This window comes from Styela clava, chromosome 6 (genome assembly GCF_964204865.1).
Source record: "Styela clava chromosome 6, kaStyClav1.hap1.2, whole genome shotgun sequence".
NCBI classification, from domain to species: domain Eukaryota; kingdom Metazoa; phylum Chordata; class Ascidiacea; order Stolidobranchia; family Styelidae; genus Styela; species Styela clava.
The window spans coordinates 22,263,483-22,287,137 of record NC_135255.1 but is presented as its reverse complement, the minus strand read 5'-3'; the positions used below and the strand labels follow the sequence as shown (position 1 = coordinate 22,287,137).

The following is a 23,655-nucleotide window of genomic DNA, read 5'->3' as shown; positions in this document are numbered from 1 at the left end:
ACCGCTGCTCAGTTACGGTACGGCTTTCGCGCACAGTCAAGTTTATACACCAAGACAGATTGCTTTTATAACCGATATATATTGTTAATTAATACAAATCATTTGCTATAGCTCATCTTGTGTAGTATCATTCGGAATGGTGTGCTGAAACTAATTAGACCCAATTTAACAGTATTTTCATCATGAAAGAAAGGCCTAGCGACCATGACCATGATGTTCAAGCTTCTTATATTTTTCTTTGCAAAAGACTTGCGGCAAGCCTGTGGAACACAGTCACGCAGATTGTCAAAGAAAAAAAAACACTTTATTTTATTCCTACGATCAAAACCAGGTTACAATTATGTGCTCAAAAGTCACATAGATTGTCAAATAATATAAACTTTTTTAATTTCTACGACTAAAACCATGCTACTTCCATAAATGCAAAAGCAACGATACTAATACTAATATAATACCAAAAAATATCAAAATACGGCCATCAACTACAAAATGGAAAATTTATTCAATGGACGATTAAATTTCTGTCACATCATGCAAAACATTTTAAAAGTTATACAACCATCAATAAATTGCAGACGAGAATATCGGTCAGTGACCGAAGACTTATCGATCGAAAGTTAAGGGATCCCCCAAACAGCGCTCTTACTCCATAGTGACACCTTGTGTCCCATCACCAATTAATTAATAACTCGCTAATTATACGACATAATTCATCCAAAATCAATAGGCTTCTGGTACGACATATGATGAATGCACATGCAAAATCTGGAGCAGATTCAATCTCGCTTTCGTGAGATATCGCGTGCATCTAACAGACAAATACCTATCAACATACTTACCGATTAAAATCGATAAGTAATAAGGATCTATTAGTGTTACTTTGATGTGCAATATCAGCATTTGTATCCCAACCTGAAACATACCATCCAATCCCATTTACCTAAAATACTAAATATTTATAAAATTGGATACACCAGTAATAACTTGAATCACGTAACATACATTATATATAAACTTTGGATAGAAAATGCATTGATGTATCACAGTCAGTTAGGTATCAATATAGAATGTTCTACGGCAAGAAAATATTATATTAAAAACAGACACTGGTATAAATAAGGGAGAAAGTAAGAGCTAGAAAACATACACAGTGGGTGGTAAATACCCTGATATAATATCACAGTGCTTTGTAAGCATTGGCCAAACAAATGAAGACAAAGGTAAAAAAAACATTCAAATTAAGGTTAAACATATGGTTCAAAAATAGTATTGAAGAAACTAATGGGGGCTAATATGGTGGGATCCTCTGGTTGATTACGGCTTCCTCCGCCAAGTAAGTTCATGATCATCTGAATATAGATCAGATTTTGGGGGGTTCGGGGTCGGCTCTTCAAGTAGCGTAATTGCGGCGATGAATATGCATTTTTGATTTAACGATATACTTCATATGCATTTTCATTGTACGAAATAAAATTGTACTTTTCAGGATTTTATATCAGTTATTGAGATTTTTCTAACGGCGATAACGAGTTGGCAAGATTCCAAAAATACGTATCAAGATTAAATACACCGTTTATCTCATATTTTTATGCCCACCGATAGCCGTGGCATTTCAGAGAACTAATGTTTCAATTTTGACGTGAGAAGAAACAACCGCGAGTTACGTTGGACACAATTAAACTAATATATAAACCCATTTTAGAATTTTGTAGTTGTCAGAGATTGAATATTTCACGCGACAAGAATAATCATTATACGCTGAAAAGACGTCCCTTTAACGAGCGCGTAATGCGAAGACTGTTACAGACCACAATGGGCCCCCCTTTGAAAATCCTGGCTGCGCGCCTGAATACCGGTATATAAAAATGGATCAAATATGCAAACAAAGTATATTTTGACTCCCAAATCAGCATAACAACAAAACCTGAGTCTGGAAATCAATCTACAAATAGGTAAAAAAAAGCAAAAGCATGAGTCTAATAAATTTACGAAATTATTGTGGATAATTTTAAAATATGAAAGGCACGTGTTTCCTTCCCCACAAACGAAAGAATAATAAGAAAATGAAAAACACAAATGAGCACATGTTTGCTCACCTATAAAAGAATGAATACTAGGAGCGTAATGAAAACATTCATTCTCTCTTACAGATTCGTAAACTCTGACCGACCGAATCTTCTCATCCTTACTCAAAGGCTTAACAACATAACAGAATCCTATTATAAGAGAAAATACTGAAAAAAGCAGCTGAAACTTAAGTAATTAGGAGGAAATTAGCCAGATGTGGAAGGATGAACTGATTTAAATGTTTGTTCATACAGTAGATGTAATATAAGGAAATATATTCTTATATGCATAATTATCATGTAGTTGATTAATAATAAAAGGATAAAACGGATCAAAATCGATGGAAAATTGAGAAAAAATAAATTGTTGGTTTTGAAAATTCTGACCAATTAGCGTAATAGAAAAATATTGACAAATACAATTCTTGATCATTCTCAAATTAACAGAATAAAGTTTGATTTAAACACGCAAGGACGAGTCTGACTGATATTGCAGTTCATCAAACATTATAATATGTAAGTAAGTGGCATAATGGAATGCTTGATAATGACAATATAAAATCAATGGATGGGTTCTAATATTATATTGTCCATGTAGAGTCCAACGTCCATTGTTGATTTTGTATTGTTAGTTTTCAATTCCTACACAACTTTTACAAGATAGCTACAGGTAAGCTCCGGTAGGTTTAGATGAATTTTGCACCTCGTTCAGGCAATTTAGGGTCTGTTCGGGTAATGACAGAAACTATTTTTTACCACTGTACCCCCAAAGTTTGCTGTTCTATCTTGAAAATTGCCTTGAGATATATAAAATGTCCTTTAAAGATATCTTGAAAATTGCCTTGAGATATATAAAATGTCCTTTAAAGATATCTGAGTCCATCTGACTGATATTGCAGTTCACCGAACTTTATAATATTTATAAGTGGCTTCATAATGACACTACAAAATCAATGGATAAGTTTTAATATAGTATTGTCCGGATAGTGTTGAACGTCCATTGTTGATCATCTATTGTTAGTATTCAATTCCTGCTGCCTTTAATTTTGCCATTAATGCATCACAAATTCTTTTATAATGGCCAGGATCAGGATATCCATTGCTGAAAAAGATTAGATTGTATGAGAGATAATGGTAGTTGCATATGAGTCTGATTTCAATTAACTGTAAAAAATAAAATGTTTGATAAAAGAACACTGGAAGTCACAAATATTTGACTCCTTAGTACTAAGAAACGCTTAACTTAGCAATGCCTGTGTGAGTGAGATTTGAATGTAAGGTTTAGATGTGTAAAAAGAATGTCAAGTCAACTTTACTCTTAGGTAGAGACGAATGTCTAAACAGGTAATTTTTTCAGGCATTTGATTTCATTGATACTGTACTAAAATATGAAACATCAAAATCACTAACTAAGCCCAACACCTTATCCATGGTGCAAGGGAAGGCTTCGCCGAACATTGATCATTTTTGAGACCGAGTAATGCCCCAAAGTCTTATTGTCTGCTTGAACAGAGGACTGATCAAACCGAAGTTGTAAAACACCAAATAAAATATATATTCTTGATGCGCGATGGCATAATGGTTGAAGCGTTAAACTTAATTAGGTTGGCATCGCAAACTGCACATTTTTGGTTCAAATCCAATGGCCATCACCCTACCCAAAACATTGGGAGGCAATGCCGAACCAAAAAAGAAACTAGTTCTGCCAAATATTATTAGCTCTTTAAATATTGCTACATATCAGGGGAAGCTTAAACAGGGCTTTGTTCACAGCAAAATGTGTGGATAAGCGTCGTTTATATAAAAACTCAAAGATCTCATTTATAATAGAATTTTAAGAATAAGCAGTGTAAGTGTAACTATAATTTACATGTTGGATGCCCAATGAAACATTGACAACAGAGAAGCAGAAAATTTAGTCGTTACTGGAATACGGATCAAATAGTTACACAGTTGGACAACTATAATTCCAATGACAGATGTGACAACAGAGAAACCTAGTAAACAACAGCTGGCCGTTGAACCTGGTTACAGTCACGTTGCAGACAATTCAAGCCTGAATACCATAATGGTTGATTCTGATTGTCACTAAGAAATTACCCTCAGTCACATACACCCTAACATTTTGCAACAGCATGACAAATCATGGTCAATATTTATCAGAAATAGAAAGAACGCTTCCTGGCCATTCCTCGCCCATCAACTGAAATTTGATGGATGCAATGATTTCTTATATATAGCCTTGTTCAGAGTGAAAGGTGTATAATGGTTGCGCATAAACAAATTCAGATGTTGCTTGAAATCAAGAGAGGAAAGTTGAGAACGTTGTACTTGATTTTACCTAGAACGAGGCATTATATCTGTGGTTGAGTGGTTACAAATGTTGCAAGCTGGATGGAAGTTTATGGGATCCATATCGTCTACAGGGGTGGTGACTCCTCTACGGCCCATGGGCCGGGGCCACGGCCCATCCAATTGGGCCACATGGGCGGTGGCCCATCAAGCTATGGGCCGCGGCCCCATCAGGAAAAATACAATTATCTTACCAAAATTTTCAATTTTTACAAAAATGCCAATATTCGAATCAAAAAAAAAAATCGCGGTCTGCCACCAAATTTTTTTCTTACGATAAGCATGTATATCAAAATAAAGCAAAATACAAAGCTACAGAAAAGGTTACTCCTGTAGTATGTGTACCAGGTTAGGGTTAGGACAAAATTCTGTTTAGATTTTTCACATTATAGTTCTATTATGAGTTCAGGGACTGTCTGTGTTAGCCAAGTGAATAGTCCCTTTGCACAATTTGATGGGCCGCGGTCCATAGCCTGATAGGCCGAGGCCCAATTCGATGCGCTGTGGCCCCGGCCCATGGGCCGTATAGGAGTCACCACTTCCACTCCATATCGTAACCCAAAGATGCCTTCCTTTGATTTATAAATAAGAGTTTGAAAAACAGTGTTTGACAAAAAACATGACTTTTTGTGTGCAAGTTCATTTTTCTAACTTTGCATAGAAGGTCAGTTTGGAAAATAATTCTGGTGTTCGCTATCTTGTTGCACATACTACGGAGCAGCGCCAATTTTAATTTTTGCAATTCACATTTCAAATCTCAAATTTGGTTGGAACTAAATTTTTAATACACCTGTCACTGATATAACTTAGTTGAGGCCCCAGTCAATCCTCATCACAATTGTGCATATTTTAGAATATTTAATCAGAAAACTTACTTATCTGGACCTCCAAGTTTGTTAGTCTTATGAGGAATTTCATCATTCCATATTATCTCTCCTCTGCTGCTTCTAATTATCTGAATCTTGAAGAGCAATCCTGCATTGAATGCTTTCTCTAGCAAGGGTATGGCTGCGTAACTGAATAAGACACGCTCGAGGTAGGGGTTAGCAGGCACATATTCAGTGAATTTCTTTGCCTCATATGAAACACCCTGCAAAAATAAACATAATAAGTTAATCAACTTCTATCTCTGATAATTTATTAAAACTGATATAAACACCAGGTCATATAATGAGCTTTAAACTAAAATTTCTGCAACTCAGAATTGATTCCTCAGAAGCAGACAGTTGCAAAAGCATTTTTTTGATGATTTTAGTTGGGATGTTTTCAAATACTCGCTCTGAACAAGGCACAAAACAAGCAGGCACTGATACGTAAATACCTTAATTGAACGATTGGAATCTTCCTCACTGAACATTGACTATCAAAACATTTGATTTCTAGGTCAGGAGGAGGGCACACATTTGAACCAAAGATGTTTTACATGTGCAAACAAGTAAAATATCCTCAGGAAACATATAATCAGTGGCACCTTGTTCAGAGTTGCCTTCACATAACATTTATTAAAAAAAAGTTTTAATTTTTTAAAAAGAAATGAAACATAATATATCTATGATTGGGAGCAGAGTTAGAATATGATGACACTAACATATTACTGATACACCAAAATCCACTGATATGTAAGAGGTTATTTATAAAAAAAACCAAAGGACCAACATTTTTTCAGGCAGAGCATTGCTTGCCAATTTATATACATCGTTGGTGAGCTCGTCAATTTGGGATTTGAAGATTAATGTGAAGAGAAGTAGCCAAACTATGTTGGCATCACATGTTAAAAATGCTGGATTCAAGCACATTACTCAGTGTATAATGAAATAGGTAGGAGTGTAAGATAAATTAGGTTGGCAATGCAATCAGACAGATTTCAGTACTACAATAAATAGTAGTGCCTCGTGTATCAGTGGCTGCTCATACATAGCCTTGTTTGGAACAAAAGACATGACGTTTCATAGAAAAAATTCATATGGTAAGTTTGTCATTTTGGCGTTTGGGATCTTATAGTCGAACAAAACTATCAGACTTAAGATGAATTATGATGATTATTGCCAAAATGAAATATTTTTTTTAATAATATCTTTTTCCAATATTAAATGTATTTTAAATTGGGCCAAGTCCAACAAGCGTTTGTGAAAATCACTGTACAATTACATATGTGGAAATTTAATTCAGTAATGCAGAATAACTGATATAAACACAGCTTGGATTGATTTTTGCAATTTGCAATGTCAGATTTTAAAAAAAGTCATACGATTGTCTTCAATATTCAAATGCTTTAAAAAAAAAAATTGAAATGAAAACCTGAAATCAAGAATTTGTTCTATGTAATATAAACAATTGTGAATATATTCATTTATTTTGGACATCAGCACTGGTAGAGGTAAATTCTGCAAGGGGTCATTGAACCAACGTAAAAAACTGCTTTTTGGAAACATCGGAAAAAATTTCTAGAACATCTAAGCACTAAGGTGTTGTGATGGCCTTGTGGTTATAGCATTGGACTTAGCTATGTTGGATCATAATTTGAAGGTCTCAAGTCTCATGCCCACTGCCTTATCCAGGATGTAATAACTTGATAATAACAATGTTGAAACAAAAAAATTACATTCCATCCAAAAATAATAGCTTATTATGCATTAGTGGTTGCTTGTGCAGAGCCCTGTTTAAAGTGAACAATATAATAACAAAGGTGTAATTAAAATTCAATTGCTATTTGGGGGCAGAAAAATTGTATTTGGAAGATTTAATTTTAAACAAAGGATCAATGTAACAAGAATCTTGGTTTCAGAAAATACATGATTTAATATTGAACCAATTGAATTCATTACATGACTCACATTCAGACTTCCAGCAGGGAATGAGTAGGAGATGACATAAGTGCCCCACCCTTCATATCCTGGATGTGATTCATCCAACTTTTCCACTGTCATTCTTCCACCAGGTGGTTGTTTGTTGATGGTTCTTAGACCAGATGAAGTAGCTTGACTTGAAGACTGAGATTCTGTAAATTGAAAAATTATTTTAGTGAAATGGATTAGGCAGGATTCAAGTTATACATATTGTGATATTATATAATACATTAACAAACAACTTTTTGTAATTTTTAAATCCACGAAATCCCTAAGCCCCCATGCCCAATACTGATCCCCCAAGTTGGATATTATATTTTTACTAATGCTTTTGGATTTAAGCAGTATTGAATTTTTTATATGACACTCAAATACACCTTCGCTCTTACCTCCGTTATAGACACTCCCTGGGCAAGCCGGGAGTCGAGTGAAAATTCAGTAAACAAATCTGCTCAATGGTCTTGAACCAAGTTTAAACCACGCACCAAAAAGAGGGAGCTGGTGAGGTGTCGGATGTGGGATTTTTTTTCAACCTCGTTACTTTCAAATCATAAATACTGGAAACTCGAGCCGAGTGAAAGTCACCCATTTATTTTATTTTTTTATGTTTTATCACAAAGTTCAGAATTATAAAACAATAAGCCAGATATAAACAATCAATAGTGATTTAATGCTCAGTGCTCACTTTAGTTATCTACGTTAGGGCTTAAATAGTGCATGATTGCCACCAGGTGAACTCATGTTGATAATAAATGAAGCACAACCGGTGTTAGCAAAACGATGTAATTTGCCGATGTTTCGAATTTCTATACAGAAAAACTTCATCAGGGCATGATATGCATGATGCTCTATATATAACCACTTGTGTCCTTTCCATATCATGCCCTGATGAAGTTTCTGTATAGAAATTCGAAACGTCGGCAAATTACATCATTTTGCTAACACCGGTTGTGCTTCATTTATTATCAATACGTCAGGGCTTCCCAAACGTTTGAGCTCGCGGCCCCTTTTAATATATTAAAATTTTCCACGGCCCTTGCCCCACGCTAATAATGATAAACAGTTTGATATATGCATTTTTAATATTTTATTGACATAACTAATTCTCAACTTTTAGTAGGCCTACTCAATAACAAAAACAAGCAAATATTTACTCAGATTAATGTTACTCAATTAATTATTAAGATAAGATTATTAGGACTCAAGATAAAACACAATTTTGTCATCGTTAATGTGTACTTTATGCCTTTCAAGGTTTATTAACATGTAGGCCTAATGAATAAAGACAAAAGTTAACTTTTATTTCTTACCCCTGCCTAGTTTTTTTTAATGCTAAAAAATCACTCATGTTCGATAATCTCGGTTCAGCAAATGAATAAACTGCAGCCTACCAAATTGCAGCATGTGGGGTTTATCTCTACTGTTACGTAACAATAGACCCTACGTAACAGAAGTAAACAACATAGAATGGTAAAGTGAATTTGATTCATATACACATCATTTACAATATTGAGAAACAATAACACATCTAGAATAAATGAAATATGTGAAATATTCAATCATATATCAGTTAATATTTGACACAAATATCCTAATTTTCGAAGCGCACTTAGCAAATCGGGTCCTATGATCAGAATATTCATTGTTATGCAAACTCGATGATTGAGCCGTGTTTCCCCAAAAATAAGAACAAGCCTTAATTTTAAAAATGACTTAGAAAATAGACTTAGTCTATAGCGCAATTTTTTTTGACTTAGTCTCGTGGTTCTTAAAGTGTGCCGATTCAATTTTGTCAGGGCGTCGCAAAATTTTGTGATTCGTGCGTGAACCTTTCAACCAGTGGCGCAGCCAGGGGGGGTTTTTGGGGTCGAAACCCCCCCCCCCCTTTTGAATTTTCTGAAAAGTGAAATTGCCGATTGAAAAAATTGCCGATAACACGTGCAATTGCCTTCTGCTAAAATCGCCGTTCGTTTTCATCAACGCGGCATGTTATTTATGCCGTGAACGCCCTTCACATTGGTGTTTATTCTCTTTAAATCACAAATTTGTGCCGCGGGAACAATGATAATTATTTTATTTTTGTACCCGCACGGAAATGTGAAAACTGAAAAAGCGTGCAATTGCCTTCTGCTAAAATCGCCCATGTTTTCATCAGCGTGTTATTTAGGCCGTAAACGGCTTTACGTCGGTTTTTATTCTTTCTAAATCATAAATTTGTGCATCGATAAACATGATAATTATTTTATTTTTGTACTTTGCACGGAATTGTGAATTCGGGAGTTATTATACGTTCATCCGTGGCGAGGTTCTAAAGACAAAAGAAGGAGTAAAACCCGCGATCTAAATTTGATTGAAAAGGGGCATTATAATGTACTGAAATTAAAACCGTAAACAATATAAGTTTTGTTGAGTCCCGCGACAGTCTAAAAACGCTTTTCTAGCCGCAAAATCGCAAAATTTCGTGTGCCTACGGCGCACATCATGTTTGGTCGCCGTTTAGGAACATACCGTCACTGAAAACGAAACACGGTTAAATGTGGGTGGGATTTGCCTTTTATCCATTACTTTAAAATTGTCGTAGAAAATTTTCGTGTTATCATTAAACAAGGTTGAAAACGCGATTTTTATCCTGGTTTGTGATGATATAGAAGATAATTAATCCGAAGTATATCCATCAATTTTTATTGTACTGAAATAAATTTTACTCCTTGAGAATTTACAGCAGATTTACGGGTTTTTCAGGAGGTTTTATCTTTAAAAATAATCGGAGTGTCAGCATTGCGATTGAACGGAGTCAATGTTACAAGCACATCTCAAATTTGTCGTATTTGCAAAATAGAAAAAATACGGATCAAAACAATATATGATAGGCGACAGGCAGTTACCACAAATTTTTATGTCGGCAAATGGCCGAGGTATTTTAAAATTGTGAATTGTGAAAAATTAATTCGTTTTGTCGACGCAAACGCTGGTTAAATTGAAGACAATTAAATTAATAAAACGAGACATTTTAAATATGCCCTTATCGGTCACGAATTGATTACTTTGCACAACAGAAAAATCATTTTTTGTTGTAAATGTCGGCTCTTTTAACAAGTGGCGTAATCGCGGCGATGAATATGTATTTCTGATTTAAAAATATACTTCATATGCATTTTCATTGTACGAAATAAAATTGTACTTTTCGGGATTTTATATCAGTTATTGAGATATTTCTAACGGCGATAACGAGTTGGCAAGATTCTAAAAATCATATTGAAATTAAATACACCGTTTATCTCATATTTTTATGTCCACCGATAGCCGTGGCATTTCAGAGAACTAATGTTTTAATTTTGACGTAAGAAGAAGCCGCGAGTTACGTTGGACACAATTAAACTAATATATAAAGGCATTTTAGAATTTTGTAGTTGTCAGAGATTGAATATTTCACGCGACAAGAATAATCATTATACGCTGAAAAGACGTCCCTTTAACGAGCGCGTAATGCGAAGACTGTTACAGACCGCAATGGGAATTTATGATAATGAAACCCCCCCTTTTGAAAATCCTGGCTGCGTGCCTGAGTACCGGTACTAGAAACTCGAGTGGAGTTGAGGTGACCAATATTCTAATTATGTTAAATATCAAACCAGTATTTATATTGTCTATGGATTAACACTAATTTCAATTAGCCTACATATATTCTGAATTAGAATAAATTCTAAAAAAATTGATAGGAATGACAAATTTAATTTTTTTGAGTTGTTTAAAAAATAACATTTTATTAAAAAACATCAATTTATTATTGCAGAATTTCTCAACTACGGTATTTCTTCATTGAATAGCACTGATTTTATTTTCATTAAATTCTATGGAAACCCCAGATACAACTGAGTCATATCATAACCCCCAAATAATTGAAATACCTAACACTCTTACAACTTGTTCATTATCAAGTTAGGTCATAACTCTAACTGGCGTTGACAATGCCTGGCTTGGGAATGTAGATTTGCACATCTAGGATGACTACTGGTCTGCAGCCTTATCAGGAGCAACTCTATTTATTAAAAAGCCAGTCAATCGTTCAGTATTAACATCCAATTCCAGGGCAGGTGGGTTAGTATAACTTTATTTAATATTATGAAATTTATATTCTGAGGTAACAAGAAGTTTGCTCTTTTAATCTATTGCTTTCAGTATATGTTCCAATTTTTGCTATAAAGCTCACTAATTTCAATTTAAAACTAATATAATTTGCATTTAAAATAAGTCTATACGCTTGTTGCTGCATAATCTCTTTAAACCCCAAACCATATGCTATTGCTATTAAAATAGAAATGCTTTTTTTTTTTAAATTATTAGTGCAATGGGTGGTTGGGTCTAGGTTTACAAAAAACTTTGTCAAAGTCATTTTTCTGATATATAAATAACATTGTAATAATAGATTCAACACGACATGTAACTCTGTGGCCTGCGTGCTTTGAACCAGGGGTGTGCAAACTTAATTACATGAGTGCCAGATACAAGGTGAAGCCGCATGCCGCACCTAAAAACTCTACCTACGAAAGCTCTGGAAAATCCAATTCACGAAAATTCTTCTCATAAAAATTATGCTTTGGCTAAAACGCAAGATCTTTTACATACGAAGAGCTAAAAACTTGAAAAAAACTCGTGTAATGAAATTTTTTTATTTTAGGTTAATTTAATGCTGTACTCGAAGAAGGGATGTCCATTTAGAATTTAATATTCGAATATCGCTACCCTCGAATACCGTTTTTCGTGTTTATAACATATTACATATGTTTATTACATATCCTAGCGCCGCCGTCCATGTTTTGATTTAAAAATTTTCTTTCTTATCAAATACGATGACAGCAGTGTGCGGCACGTCTATAAATTATCTGGCAGCCCGTTTGTTTCCGTGAGTATGTACAATGTGTTGCTAGCGGACTTCAACGAGAAGACGATGATACAATGAAAAAATTAATAAAAAGTTTTGAATTTGCTGTGTGTGCTCATTTTCAGACATTACGTTCTCTCTCAGCGGTCAACTCCTCCGGCCGCTGTCCTCCTACCCGCCGAGGTTTCGTTTAGCTTAGTCTAGTTGGCCAACGCCAAAGATAAACTTTCGTGGTTACGGGTTCAACCATTATTATGATTCATATTAATATTATGTCCGAGTTTTGTAGGGGCTTATAACGAATTAGAGCATTTACAGGTAAAATGTGTCCATATTTATGGAGTTTTCGACCTACGAAGGGACTTCAGAAGCGAATAAATTTTGTAGGTTGAGTTTCTACTGTAGTTGCAAGCACAAAAAATTTACTTTTGTTGTTGATCTTACAGTATTTACAGTTGATCAACAATTCAGCAATTTCTATAGAAAACTGTTAAAAATTTAGTGTCACACCGACTTTAACAAATTCAGTGAGAAACACGTTTTTATAACATTGTGTTTTTTGCAACAGGATTTTGCTGGCTAGTCCCACCAATATGACAGTGGAACTCAGATACCTGTATAGGCTTTGCAACGCAAAAAGATCGGGATTGCTCGCACATACAAGATTAACTAAATTAAAAACTAGTTTCACGGGTACACCATTCAAAATTGCCACTTCACTGTGGGGCTGCACAATTTTTCTTTGCGGGCCGCAGTTTGCATGCCCTTTTAAACCAATCAAAATGCATGGACAAAATATCACTCACCAGGATAATCTTGCACCAACTCAAGAATGCTTACCTTGATATAACAAAAATAACATTTGGGATTCTGTGGATAATAAAAGTCACAATCTTTGAAGACATCCTTACCAAGCAATGATTGTATTGGTTGATATTTGGATTTTAAAAATTGAAATATTATTTGATAGAATTGGCCTGAAAATGGCGGTCAGGCTGTTTTAAGTAGTAAGGCCAAGAACCACATTTGAATAATTTATTGCCATGCGATATACAAATTTCGGTATTTGTATAAACGCATACATAGTATACATATTGGATCCCCATATGAAAAATTACTATGCAACGCTTGAAAAATCCAAGGCCACAATATAAGTCAGCTCAAGTGTTGGAGTTTTGCAAAATAAGAAGAGTTTCTAGAATATCAGCTTGGATTGACTAGTTGTCAGTCTGGGGAATTATTTAAAATCAACACTTTGCCATACTCGATTGGATGCAAATTGCATATTGATAAAACAAAAAAACATCTTGTCACCTTTTATCTTTTGTCTCAATTTCTTATTTTCTTTCTTTGTTTGTTCCATTTCTTGTGATTGTTGACGCATCATCATCTCTAATTGTTGTCTGCTTCGTTCCAATTCTTGTTTTTCTTTCTCTGCTTCATCATTCTGTCTTTTCAGTTCTTCCACTGTCTGAGGTTGCTTGAAGCCTAATAAATACATAAGCAATACAATTAGGTGAATGGGTATAATAGGACATATTGGAATTCTGAAATTACAATACAAAGCCAAAAAACGTTTTTATCTCAATCAGTCTTGTAATTCCAAGGTTAAAAGGGTTTTACATGACAGGTACAAATATCTTGAATTGTTATCAAGTTAAAACACAACCCCAGCATGCCCTTCAAAAACCCATCAACGACTACTAGTATAAGGATAAGCTATGGACCATTGAATGAAAATTCAATCTTATAATTCAATCAGTTCCTACCTCTGAAAATTCAAATGGATAACTAAGACCTCAAAATGAAATAATTCTTTTTTCTATTTATTATAGCCCTATTCAATACAGCAAATACAGATGACTTACATAGGTTAGGAAATGGGCAAACAAGTTCCCCACCAAAGCATATATGCTGTTGAATTTGATCCAAAGTAGGTCGCTCTTTTGGAATTCGATGAAGCATCCAGCCGACTAAATCCCTCATCTCACTTCCCAGTTTTCTCAGGTCACATCCTTGATTTTTCTTTATCAAGTAACTCCATCCAACAGGGTCATCACCAAATGGGTGACTCCCATCAGTCTCAATGAAATGTATCACAAGGGCCAGTGAGAATACGTCGGCTTGTTTGGATATGACATTGTCATTGTATGTCTCTGGGGCTCTCCAACCATCTGTACCAATGCCTAAAGTGCTCACTCGGGTGACAGAGTGACCATGGGTCATTTCTTTGCTCAATCCAAAATCTATCACTTTTAATTGCATTCCATGTTCTGATACCAAGATATTATCAGGTTTTAAATCACGATGTATGACATTATTCCTATGGATGTGAGCAATGCCATTTACAAGTTGTTGCTTTAGTATCTGCTTGATTCTTTTGACTTGTTTTGAACTTTTTATAAAGCCAGTCAGAGTTTCAGGGCCACATAGTTCCATTGCTATGAAAATATGCTCGACTGGGCCAAGGTGATAAATGCCAGAATCTATAATGTTGGCAACGTTCTGATGAGGACTGAGTTTGGCCAAAATTCTTGCTTCCCTCTCATTCTCCTTGCTGTACTTCAAAGATTTAACGGCGATATCACCTCGACCAGGAGTTCCATAAATCTTCACTCCTTTATAAACATTTCCATATTTGGAAATAGGTTGACCATGAAGCATGTAGAGTGAATTGCCCAAAGAGATTGAACCTTAAATACAAAATACACAAATATTTTATTCTAACCAAAAAAATGAAACATAATATTAATAGAATGCAGTAGTGAACCTAAAGTTATTGGTGTGCAGGTTAAAGACCTCATGTTCACATCCAATACCTCATGCAGGTAGCATATTGACAGTCTTTCTGAATACAGTAGCACCTTGAGTATAATAGCCCATAAAAGTCATATCTTACTATACTATAAATTGAAAGAATCATTTGAGCATACAGTGTAATTCTCCAGTAATTCTATAAATATATATATATATAAATGTTCTTCCGAACAAAAGAGTTCATTAATCAATACAACTACCAGGTGTTTTTTTTTTTAAATTTTATTCCATTATTTTTTTATTATTTTGAAAATATACTTCAACACGAAAAAAATACAGTAATATAAATACTGTGAATCCTCACTTCTAACAGTAAGTAACATAGTTGCTTCTAACATCTATGCAAACTAGTACATACTAGGATCTATGTATTATGTAGTAAAGGAAATCCATATGGAATTCTCACAACATAAACAATTGTTAGTACAAGAATACTAAAGCTGTGTTTAGATTTGGCACCAAAAGTTGTCTTGAAAATAAATCATTCCAAACATTTGAAATATGTTTCTGTGATTCAGTACAAACCTGGGATTGGGTTAGTTCGTTCTGGAATTGCAGAAGAAGCACTTTCCCCAGCTGAAGACTCGTCAAGTTTTCTGTTTTTATTGCCCTTATCGTATGAAATGCCAGAACTTTCCGTAATATAGCAGTCTGTATTTATATTATCTCCTGAATAAAATACAATGAGGCATTAATCTTTTAGCAGGGTGGATATTTTATAGATAAATGAAATGATTCACTGACCTTGCTTTTGATTAATAATCACAGTCTTAGCTATCACAGCTCCATGCTTTCGGGAATTTTCCATCAGGTAATCCAGACCTCGAGCAAAGTTTAGATCTAAAGCTTGACTTGTGCCAGGTAAAACTAGTGCTTGTGAAGCATTTTGAGATGTTGTGGGATCTTCTGTATCATGAGAAGTTGAAGGTTGGTCTGGTGATTCAGGATCAGAGTCATCTAATTCAATTATATTCGGCAATTTATCCATTTTCTTTCCAGAATTATTTTTGTTTTAAAATTGACTCAGATCGAACTAAGAACAACAGCTGTATGAACAAGATTCAGACATCTGGACATTATCGATTAAAATACGTCATATATTCTGCTTATTTTAACCATATGGCGAACCACGGCCTCTTGTCTGGTTACCGGTCCAGGTCGGGTATGGGATTAGTTAGCCAGTTATTTGTTTTCGAAAGCATGGAAGTCGATAAAACAGCTAAAAGATTATGGCGAACCACAACCTCTCGCACAACTACCAGTCTTTGTCGGGTACCGGTATTATTCAATTACTGGTTTCAGAAGCATGGGCTTGGTTACGGTACCGGTACTTAGTGGTACCGGTAACGCTATATTTCTGTATTTTGAGTTTGGCAACCGGGATTTACAAGATAAATTATTAGTATAAGTTTAGAAGTATAAGTTTATTTCGACTCCATAATCAGCATAACAATACATTTGACAGATAAAAACAAATAAATAAAAACTGATTATGAAATCAGGGGAGCAAACGAAACCTTAGACAAGTACAAAATATAACTGTATAAGATGGAAGGTTTTGCCGAGAGGAAGTGGTAAGTGTTTACTCACCTAAAATTATTAAGTTATTTCACACACGCTCACATGCACCCACCAACCACACACACAACCACTGAGAAGTTATTTAAGTAAGAATAAAACGCGATAAATTTAGGGTACGGTATACTACCGGTACGCGGTACCCGTATACAGTAAACAAAAAAATAAATAAATACTAGAAAAAGAAAAAAATTATTTGCCACACCATATTGATAATTTTGTAATGGTTGCCATTGCCAAATTGATCGATCTTCTAATCGTTAATTAAAATATAAAGGAAGATTCTATTGAAAACATATTGCCAAGCTGATTATAGTTGGGAGTCAAATGCCAAATTGCCCTTGGAAATTATAGATAATACAGTAATAACAAAACGATGTATGTCAGTATGTGTATTTTTTCATGTCCAATAATGAATACATGTAATTACAATGCTTTCAACTTGTATATTGCTCAAGTAATAATCTAACTAAAGCGAAACTTTCTGAAGTCAGATCAGAACTGAAAGCAGCCATTACAGCATTACGAACGACTTCTCTTTTCCAAATCCGATGACAGCGGTGTTGCCAGGAGTCTAAAAAATCAGAAAAATCCGTAGTCGTCGTAAATTCAATAGGTATTTAAAACCTATTATTATTAATGCTCGGAGTAAAACACCATTGTACTTTTATTTGTTGTTAACTCAACACATTCGGACAGTTTTATTCGTGACGTCATAGGAGCAAAATGAATTTCGGGTATTCTTTATGACGTAATATTCACCCTGAAGATTGGTTCGTTCGTGGTCGAAGCATCGATTCAGACGTCAATTCGCGATAGGTTAATTTTTTATATGTGCCGTTGCTGAATTTAAGAATGAGTTCTACGTGAATATTGTGATATGCGCTTGCCGTTGAACATATGCTAGACCAGGGGTTCTCAAACTTTTGGTGTTGCGGAGCCCTTGAAAAGGTTGACTATTATTCACGGAGCCCCAAAATAAATGTTAAAATTGTTACTTTCCGATTAATATTCCTGAGTAAGTTAAACGTACTTTACTCAATTTAAATACTAAACCCTTTTAATAGGGTTAATACAAGTCATAAATAAATCTAAATTTCAAAGATAAATTGTATATACTAAAGCTGTAAATTTGACACATGACAAACATATTAATAAATTAGGGGTCGAATCTTTTCCCCTGTTGACATTTTTGGAAGACTTAAAAGGCCGCTAATAACGTGCGCGATTGCATTTTGTTACAATCGCCGATTGTTTTCGTCAGCATGGCGTGTTTTTTAACCTCAAACATCTTTACGCCGGTGTTTATTCTCCCTAAATCAAAAATTTCCTTCGGCATATACGTGTATTGTTCCACAATGACGACGATAATTGCTTTTTTGTTCTCGTGGGGAATTATGAGTTCAATGTGAAAAACATGTTATCATATCATAATCATCGGCGACGAAATGCTAAAAATAATAGTTAATAAAGAGGTAAATCCGCTAGTCAAATTTCTTGATTAAAAAGCGGCATTCTGAAATATTAGAAATAAAACTTAAAATGGAAAATAAGACTATAAGTTTTGTTTCGGCAGACTCACGTCAGAATAAAAACGCTTTTATAGACATTGTAAATCACAAAATTTGGTGTTATGTTAGGTTTTCTTCGGTTATTCATCGTGGTAACTGCGAAATTGAAACACAGTCAATTAAGCGCGCAATATATCATTTTTCCACTCTGAAACTACCGACGGAGCCGCATGCACTAAAATAAATTTCAATCGTTCGTATTTTTCCAAGACCTTGTGATTTTTCAAACGGCGATATCTTGCTTAAAAATAATCTCGAGTGCGAAAGAACAAATCAAGTTTAACAAATCCCAAGATCGCAAAAATACGACTCCAATTTATTTATAGTTAGCAGTTCATCACGCAGTTTATGTTATTCTAGAATAGTATACTTTCATTTTAGTAATCCTAATAGTAATCTCGAATCGAACGTGAGTAACGATGAGCACAATTAAATTATTACGACAAGACACTTTAAATACTCTAATCGGTCATGAATTGAATATTTTACGCAACAGAAATCTCGTTATCCGTTTTTTTTTTAATCGCCAAGAATATTGCGCGTAAATTTCCGATTCCAAATTTGAACCTCCTCCCTCTTTAGAATCCTGGCTGCGCTCCTGCTTATAAATAATGTCATTTTTTAAGTCCGCCACTTTGCCATATTTCGAGGCTATATTGTTGTCAAATTTTATCAGAGCTGTTATTGCTTCTAGGAACATTTTTAAATTAGCCAAGTCAGTATTTTAAAAAATAATCGAATACCTCGCGGAGCCCCAGGGTTTCTCTCGCGGAGCCCTGGGGCTCCGTACGGAGCACTTTGAGAACCTATGTGCTAGACAAACTGACAATGCAGAATTAATTGACATTGAACTACTGTAATTTCAACGTAGAAGTACACGGAATGTCGGGAGCGGCGAAAGATACACGGCCAAGAAGGTCAGTGTACCCATAGGATAAAATAGTCTCATCATATTTTCGTATTCGATCGATGTGTGAAGAGTTGCATGCAAACCAACAGTTGAACCGTACTTGAACTGCCCGTAAAATGAGGAGCCCAACAAATATTCCACTCATACTGTCATAATTAATCCAGTAATCAAAAATAAATAAAATTGATTGATAAATAATACAGTAACAAAACGATCCATCTGTATTATTTCGTGTCCAATAATAAATTCTTGTAATTACAATGCCTTAAACTTGTATATTGCTCAAGTAATGATCTAACTAAAGCGGAAAGCTCTGAAGTCAAAACCAAAAGCAGCCATTACACACGACTTCCCTTTTCTAGATCCCGTCCCCTCTCCTGCCGGTGGTGTTGACGAGAGTCTAAAATATGACAAATATCAGTTGTCGTTTGTAACTATAACAAGAGAACTACGCTCAAATATATAGACACTTAGCGCAACTCAGTGGCAAATTTGGATGACGTCGTAGCAATCGAATAAACGAATCGCATGCAGCTCACCGAAATATTCAAATAAGAAGAAGAGTGCCAGGATAAAATGCAAAACGATCTTCATGTCCACTTACGTGCCCAATAATTACGAAAATCTACTAACATAAAGGTTTGAAGTAAAACGCCATTGCACTTTTGTTTGGAGTATGACAACCCAATGCACTCAAACAGTTTATCATTTGTGACATCATAGGCGAAAACTGAGTTACGAGTAATATTAGTGACGTTCAGTGCATCCGCTTAGCCCTAGACACTTTTCTCACTCAGGCAGATTTCTAAGCGTTGTCGTAAACAATGCCTCGTTTTCGCATTTTTAAATTATATTCGTTAGTTTTCAGTTGTGTTTTGGACATTTAAATATAAATCAAATAACTCAATGATCACTTTAAAGATAATTGTCTTCCTAGAAGTTTCAGTTTAATTGCAGTTATCAAAAATTAGGGTAGAAATAGCTGTGATAGACTAGACTTAAATTCTTTACCGGTAGCCTACTTTTAAAAATCAGATTGCTGTATGCTATGAATCAGAATGATGGTTTGAAACAAATACCCCATTTTACAGGCGCCCCATTTTACTGTGATCGCGACCAAAAACAAGTTAAAATATACTTTATTGAACCCTAAATGGGCGCCAAATGTATTTCAGTTGCCGTGTAATGCTTAAAGCCTGATAACTTAGGTTGCGTCACCGGAATTCTTTGTATCTAATACTTTATAAGAAATCCACACTGAGATTACCTCCACCCCAATGTAAGAAACATCACTGCGAATTTTTCAGAGATTAAGATGCATACTCGTGTAATATTTTCAAGAACTGTTGAATTCGCTAAATCGCTGTTATCTGCCACACAGTCAGTCATGATTGCGATTATGATTTAATCGGGATGGGCACAAATAACTAAAAAACTACCGACCATCGCTCTTAAGTAGGAGCGCAGGCAGTATTCTTAAAAGGAAGGGGTTCAAAATGGAATTGAAAATTCTCGCGCGGCATTCTTCGCAATTAGGCCACTTTTTAAAAAAAAAAGATTTTTTCAGCGGGTAACGAGTTTTCTGTTGCGTAAAATGTCGCGCGCGAAATGACCACAGATGTCACGCGCTTTGGGGATCGTTTGTACTTACCTATGATAGCGATTTTAGATGCTTTCTGTTATGGCTCTAAAATATCTTAGGTTTTAAGTATGACAAACCCAAGAATTTTTAACCTGAATATTTGCGTGACCCTTATTCATGAACTCAGTTTTACGGATAAATTGAAGATTGACATAAATGCGAAATCATAGCTTGTTACTTATCGATTTTAATCGGTAAGTATGTTGATAAGTATTTGTCTGTCTGTTTGTCGGTCTGTTAGATGCACGCGATATCTCACGAACGCGAGATCAAATTTGCTCCAGATTTTGCATGTGCATTCATCATATGTGGGACCAGAAGCCTATTGATTTTGGATGAATTATGTCGTATAATTAGCGAGTTATTAATTAATTAGTGATGGGACACAAGGTGTAACTATGGAGTAAAAGCGCTGTTTTGGGGGATACCCTAACTTTCGATCGATAAGTCTTCGGTCTCTGACCGATATTCTCGTTTGAATTTCACCAGGAAAATACTTAATTGCAGAGCTTTGATTGAAATTATCAACCACGATATGGCGCCGATAATTTATACAACACAAACATCTGATTTTCCTGCCTCCGTCACTATTGTGACTAAACAAGGGCCATGACAACACAATCCATGACCGGTGCGGGCATATTTGAAATGTCTTGTTTTTTGGCTTAATTGTGTTCAATGTAACCTGCGATTACGTGGAATTACGATATAAAATCAATGCTAATCAGAATTACCGCGGCAATCCGCGGAGATGAAATGAGAAACAATGAAACAAAGTCTGACTACCACATATCTTCAACATTTCTGCTAAAACAAACCTTATGGCGTTATATTTCGTTTTAGGTTTTAATATTTTATAATGCCGCTTTTCATTTAAGTAATTTGGGTTACGAATTCACCTCTTCATTACGGTAATTATTTTTTGCATATCGTCGTCGATGACTATATAATATACTAACTTGTTTTCCACACTGAACAAAAAAGTAATCATCGTCGACCGCGTGGAACAATACACGCATATATGCCGAGGGAAATTTGTGTTTTAGAGAGAATAAACACCGACGTAAAGATGTTTACGGACTAAAAAACACGCCACGCTGCCGAAAACAATGGGCAATTTCAAGAAAATGCAATCGCGCACGTTATTAGAGATTTTTCCCGTCTTCCAAAAATATCAAAAGAGAGGGGGTTCGACCTCGAAATCATTAATATATATGTCAAATTTACAGCCTTAAAGATATATATATAGTTTATCTGTGAAATTTATATTATTTATTCATGGCTTGTACTGTCTACCAAGAAGGTTTAACATTTTAGTTGATTTTAATTACCTCAAGAATATTAATCGGTAGATAACAATTTTAAATTTTTTTGTTGGGCCCCGTGAATAATAGTCAACATCTTCCGGGGCTGCGTAACACCAAAAGTTTGAGAACCTCTGGTCTACGCTGTATCATTTTTTCTTACCTACTCCGTATTACTACGTATATCGCGAGATCTGACACAATACGCCATATCTTAAGCTAGTACTATAGCGTGAGTCATAGCCATAATTTCATTTTTCTAGTTCTATTACGAGTTCGGGGCTAGCCAAGTGACTGCAGTATTTGTACATGAAATACTGGCCTAGCCAGGTTAGGTACACATACTACGTTCCGGTGTCCGCCATCTTGGTTCACATACCTCCGGAGTGCCCTATAGCGTGAGGATTTACTTCACTAGATTGAGCTCTATCTCAAATAAATCATTATCTATAGGAATTCGAAACAAATGCTCCTTTGCCTAGCCAAATACAATACACAAAGTACCAGAAATGATGCAAATGATATTATCAGAATCACAAAAGTAATGGACAAGGGAGTAATATACTGCTAAATTATTATTTACACAAATACAAAAGAATCAAATTCTACATGTGACTATGAATAAGAACTACTGTCACCGAAATAATTTTATTTAAAAAAAGTGCATTTGAGAATTCATTTTCCTTTTAAAATATGTATTATTTTTGTTGCCAAAATTTTTGATCGCTGTTTGAAATGATAGAGATGTCAAAATAACTTATTGACAAATTATCCACTAGATGACGATGGTATTAACGGAAGAAATATAAATACTTTGTTCGGAAACAAACATAAATCATGAAACTGCAAGGTCCAAAAATCATTCACAGTGGGTAAACGAGTACTTTAGAGAATATTCGCCACTTTTTATAGTCTAACAATGATCTAAAACTACAGCAAAATTACTTATTGACGATATGTATATAAAATACTGATTCAATAATTGGCTGTGAAAACATCGGTACCTGTGAACTATTTCTACATATAAAATATAAACATGAAAAAAATAAATCTCTCTGATACAATTCTATACAGGAGGTGGGCCATTGGTGTATGTTAACATAGGGGTAAAAGAAAAGGCATAATTATTCTGGCGAAGGCAAGCAAATCCATCGTCGGATGTGGCTTGCAGGAACCAAGGTAGTAAAAATAAAAGTAACATTAACAAATAAAAAGGAAAAGCGGCAAAACAGACACGGCAACAAAGTCCTGCTTTTTTGGTATTTTCTGAAGGAATAACGGTTGTAACCATGCGACCAGTTTTTGTGCGTTTTGCTGACATGGCCACTGTGATTCCACGCCTTTCTGCCGCTACCGTTGTTTGTTTCATAGCAACGGCTTTACCAATAACTGTTTTTGTCCCTAATTGTCCTTGATTTCTTAGTTTGGAGCGAGCATGTAACGATTTATGTGTGACGTCATCAATGCTAGAACACGATTCTTGAGTGACATCATAAAGTCCTTTCGTCGGTGTGTCAGTCGGTTGAGTCGTTGCCATTTCTTGGTCTTCAATTGGATTTTTTCCGGAGCTAAAAATAGAATTACTTTAATTAGTTGAGCAAATAAATAATTGATTCAGTCACGAAAAACATGGAATATAAGGTATCGTAACAGGAACACGTAGTCATTGGGGCGTTAATGTTGCCGT

At 35.1% G+C, this 23,655-nt stretch overlaps 2 protein-coding genes across 6 annotated transcripts in view; both read right to left on the bottom strand.

Annotated features, from left to right (window-relative positions):
• Positions 1–133: 133 nt before the first annotated feature.
• LOC120331541 (uncharacterized) lies at positions 134–16,033 on the bottom strand. Its single transcript, XM_078113647.1, has 7 exons — positions 15,708–16,033; positions 15,489–15,632; positions 14,015–14,839; positions 13,461–13,634; positions 7,253–7,416; positions 5,294–5,508; positions 134–3,168 (listed from the first exon to the last, which is right to left on the bottom strand). The coding sequence occupies exons 1-7, from the start codon at positions 15,949–15,951 to the stop codon at positions 3,084–3,086; spliced, it is 1,851 nt and encodes a 616-aa protein (XP_077969773.1). The 5' UTR covers positions 15,952–16,033; the 3' UTR covers positions 134–3,083.
• Positions 16,034–22,469: 6,436 nt separating this feature from the next.
• The window catches only part of LOC120331537 (nesprin-1-like), a 140,667-nt gene continuing 139,481 nt past the window's right edge, over positions 22,470–23,655 (bottom strand). For 4 of the 5 annotated variants that reach the window (XM_078113638.1, XM_078113640.1, XM_078113639.1 and 1 more), the window contains one exon: positions 22,470–23,536. In XM_078113638.1, the coding sequence (XP_077969764.1) occupies positions 23,035–23,536 (502 nt within the window). In that variant the 3' untranslated portion in view covers positions 22,470–23,034. The remainder of the gene's footprint in view (positions 23,537–23,655) is intronic. The other variant, XM_078113642.1, reaches the window with a different exon arrangement.

Bases quoted from the DNA above. Each gene is read 5' to 3' on its own strand.
- LOC120331541 (XM_078113647.1), bottom strand. From the start codon at position 15,951: ATGGATAAATTGCCGAATATAATTGAATTAGATGACTCTGATCCTGAA. The intron at 7,417-13,460 runs GTGACAAGATGT...TTCAATTTACAG, and splicing joins ATTGAGACAAAAGATAAAAG to AATCTCAGTCTTCAAGTCAA. The intron at 3,169-5,293 runs GTAAGTTTTCTG...AATCTTTTTCAG, and splicing joins AAACTTGGAGGTCCAGATAA to CAATGGATATCCTGATCCTG.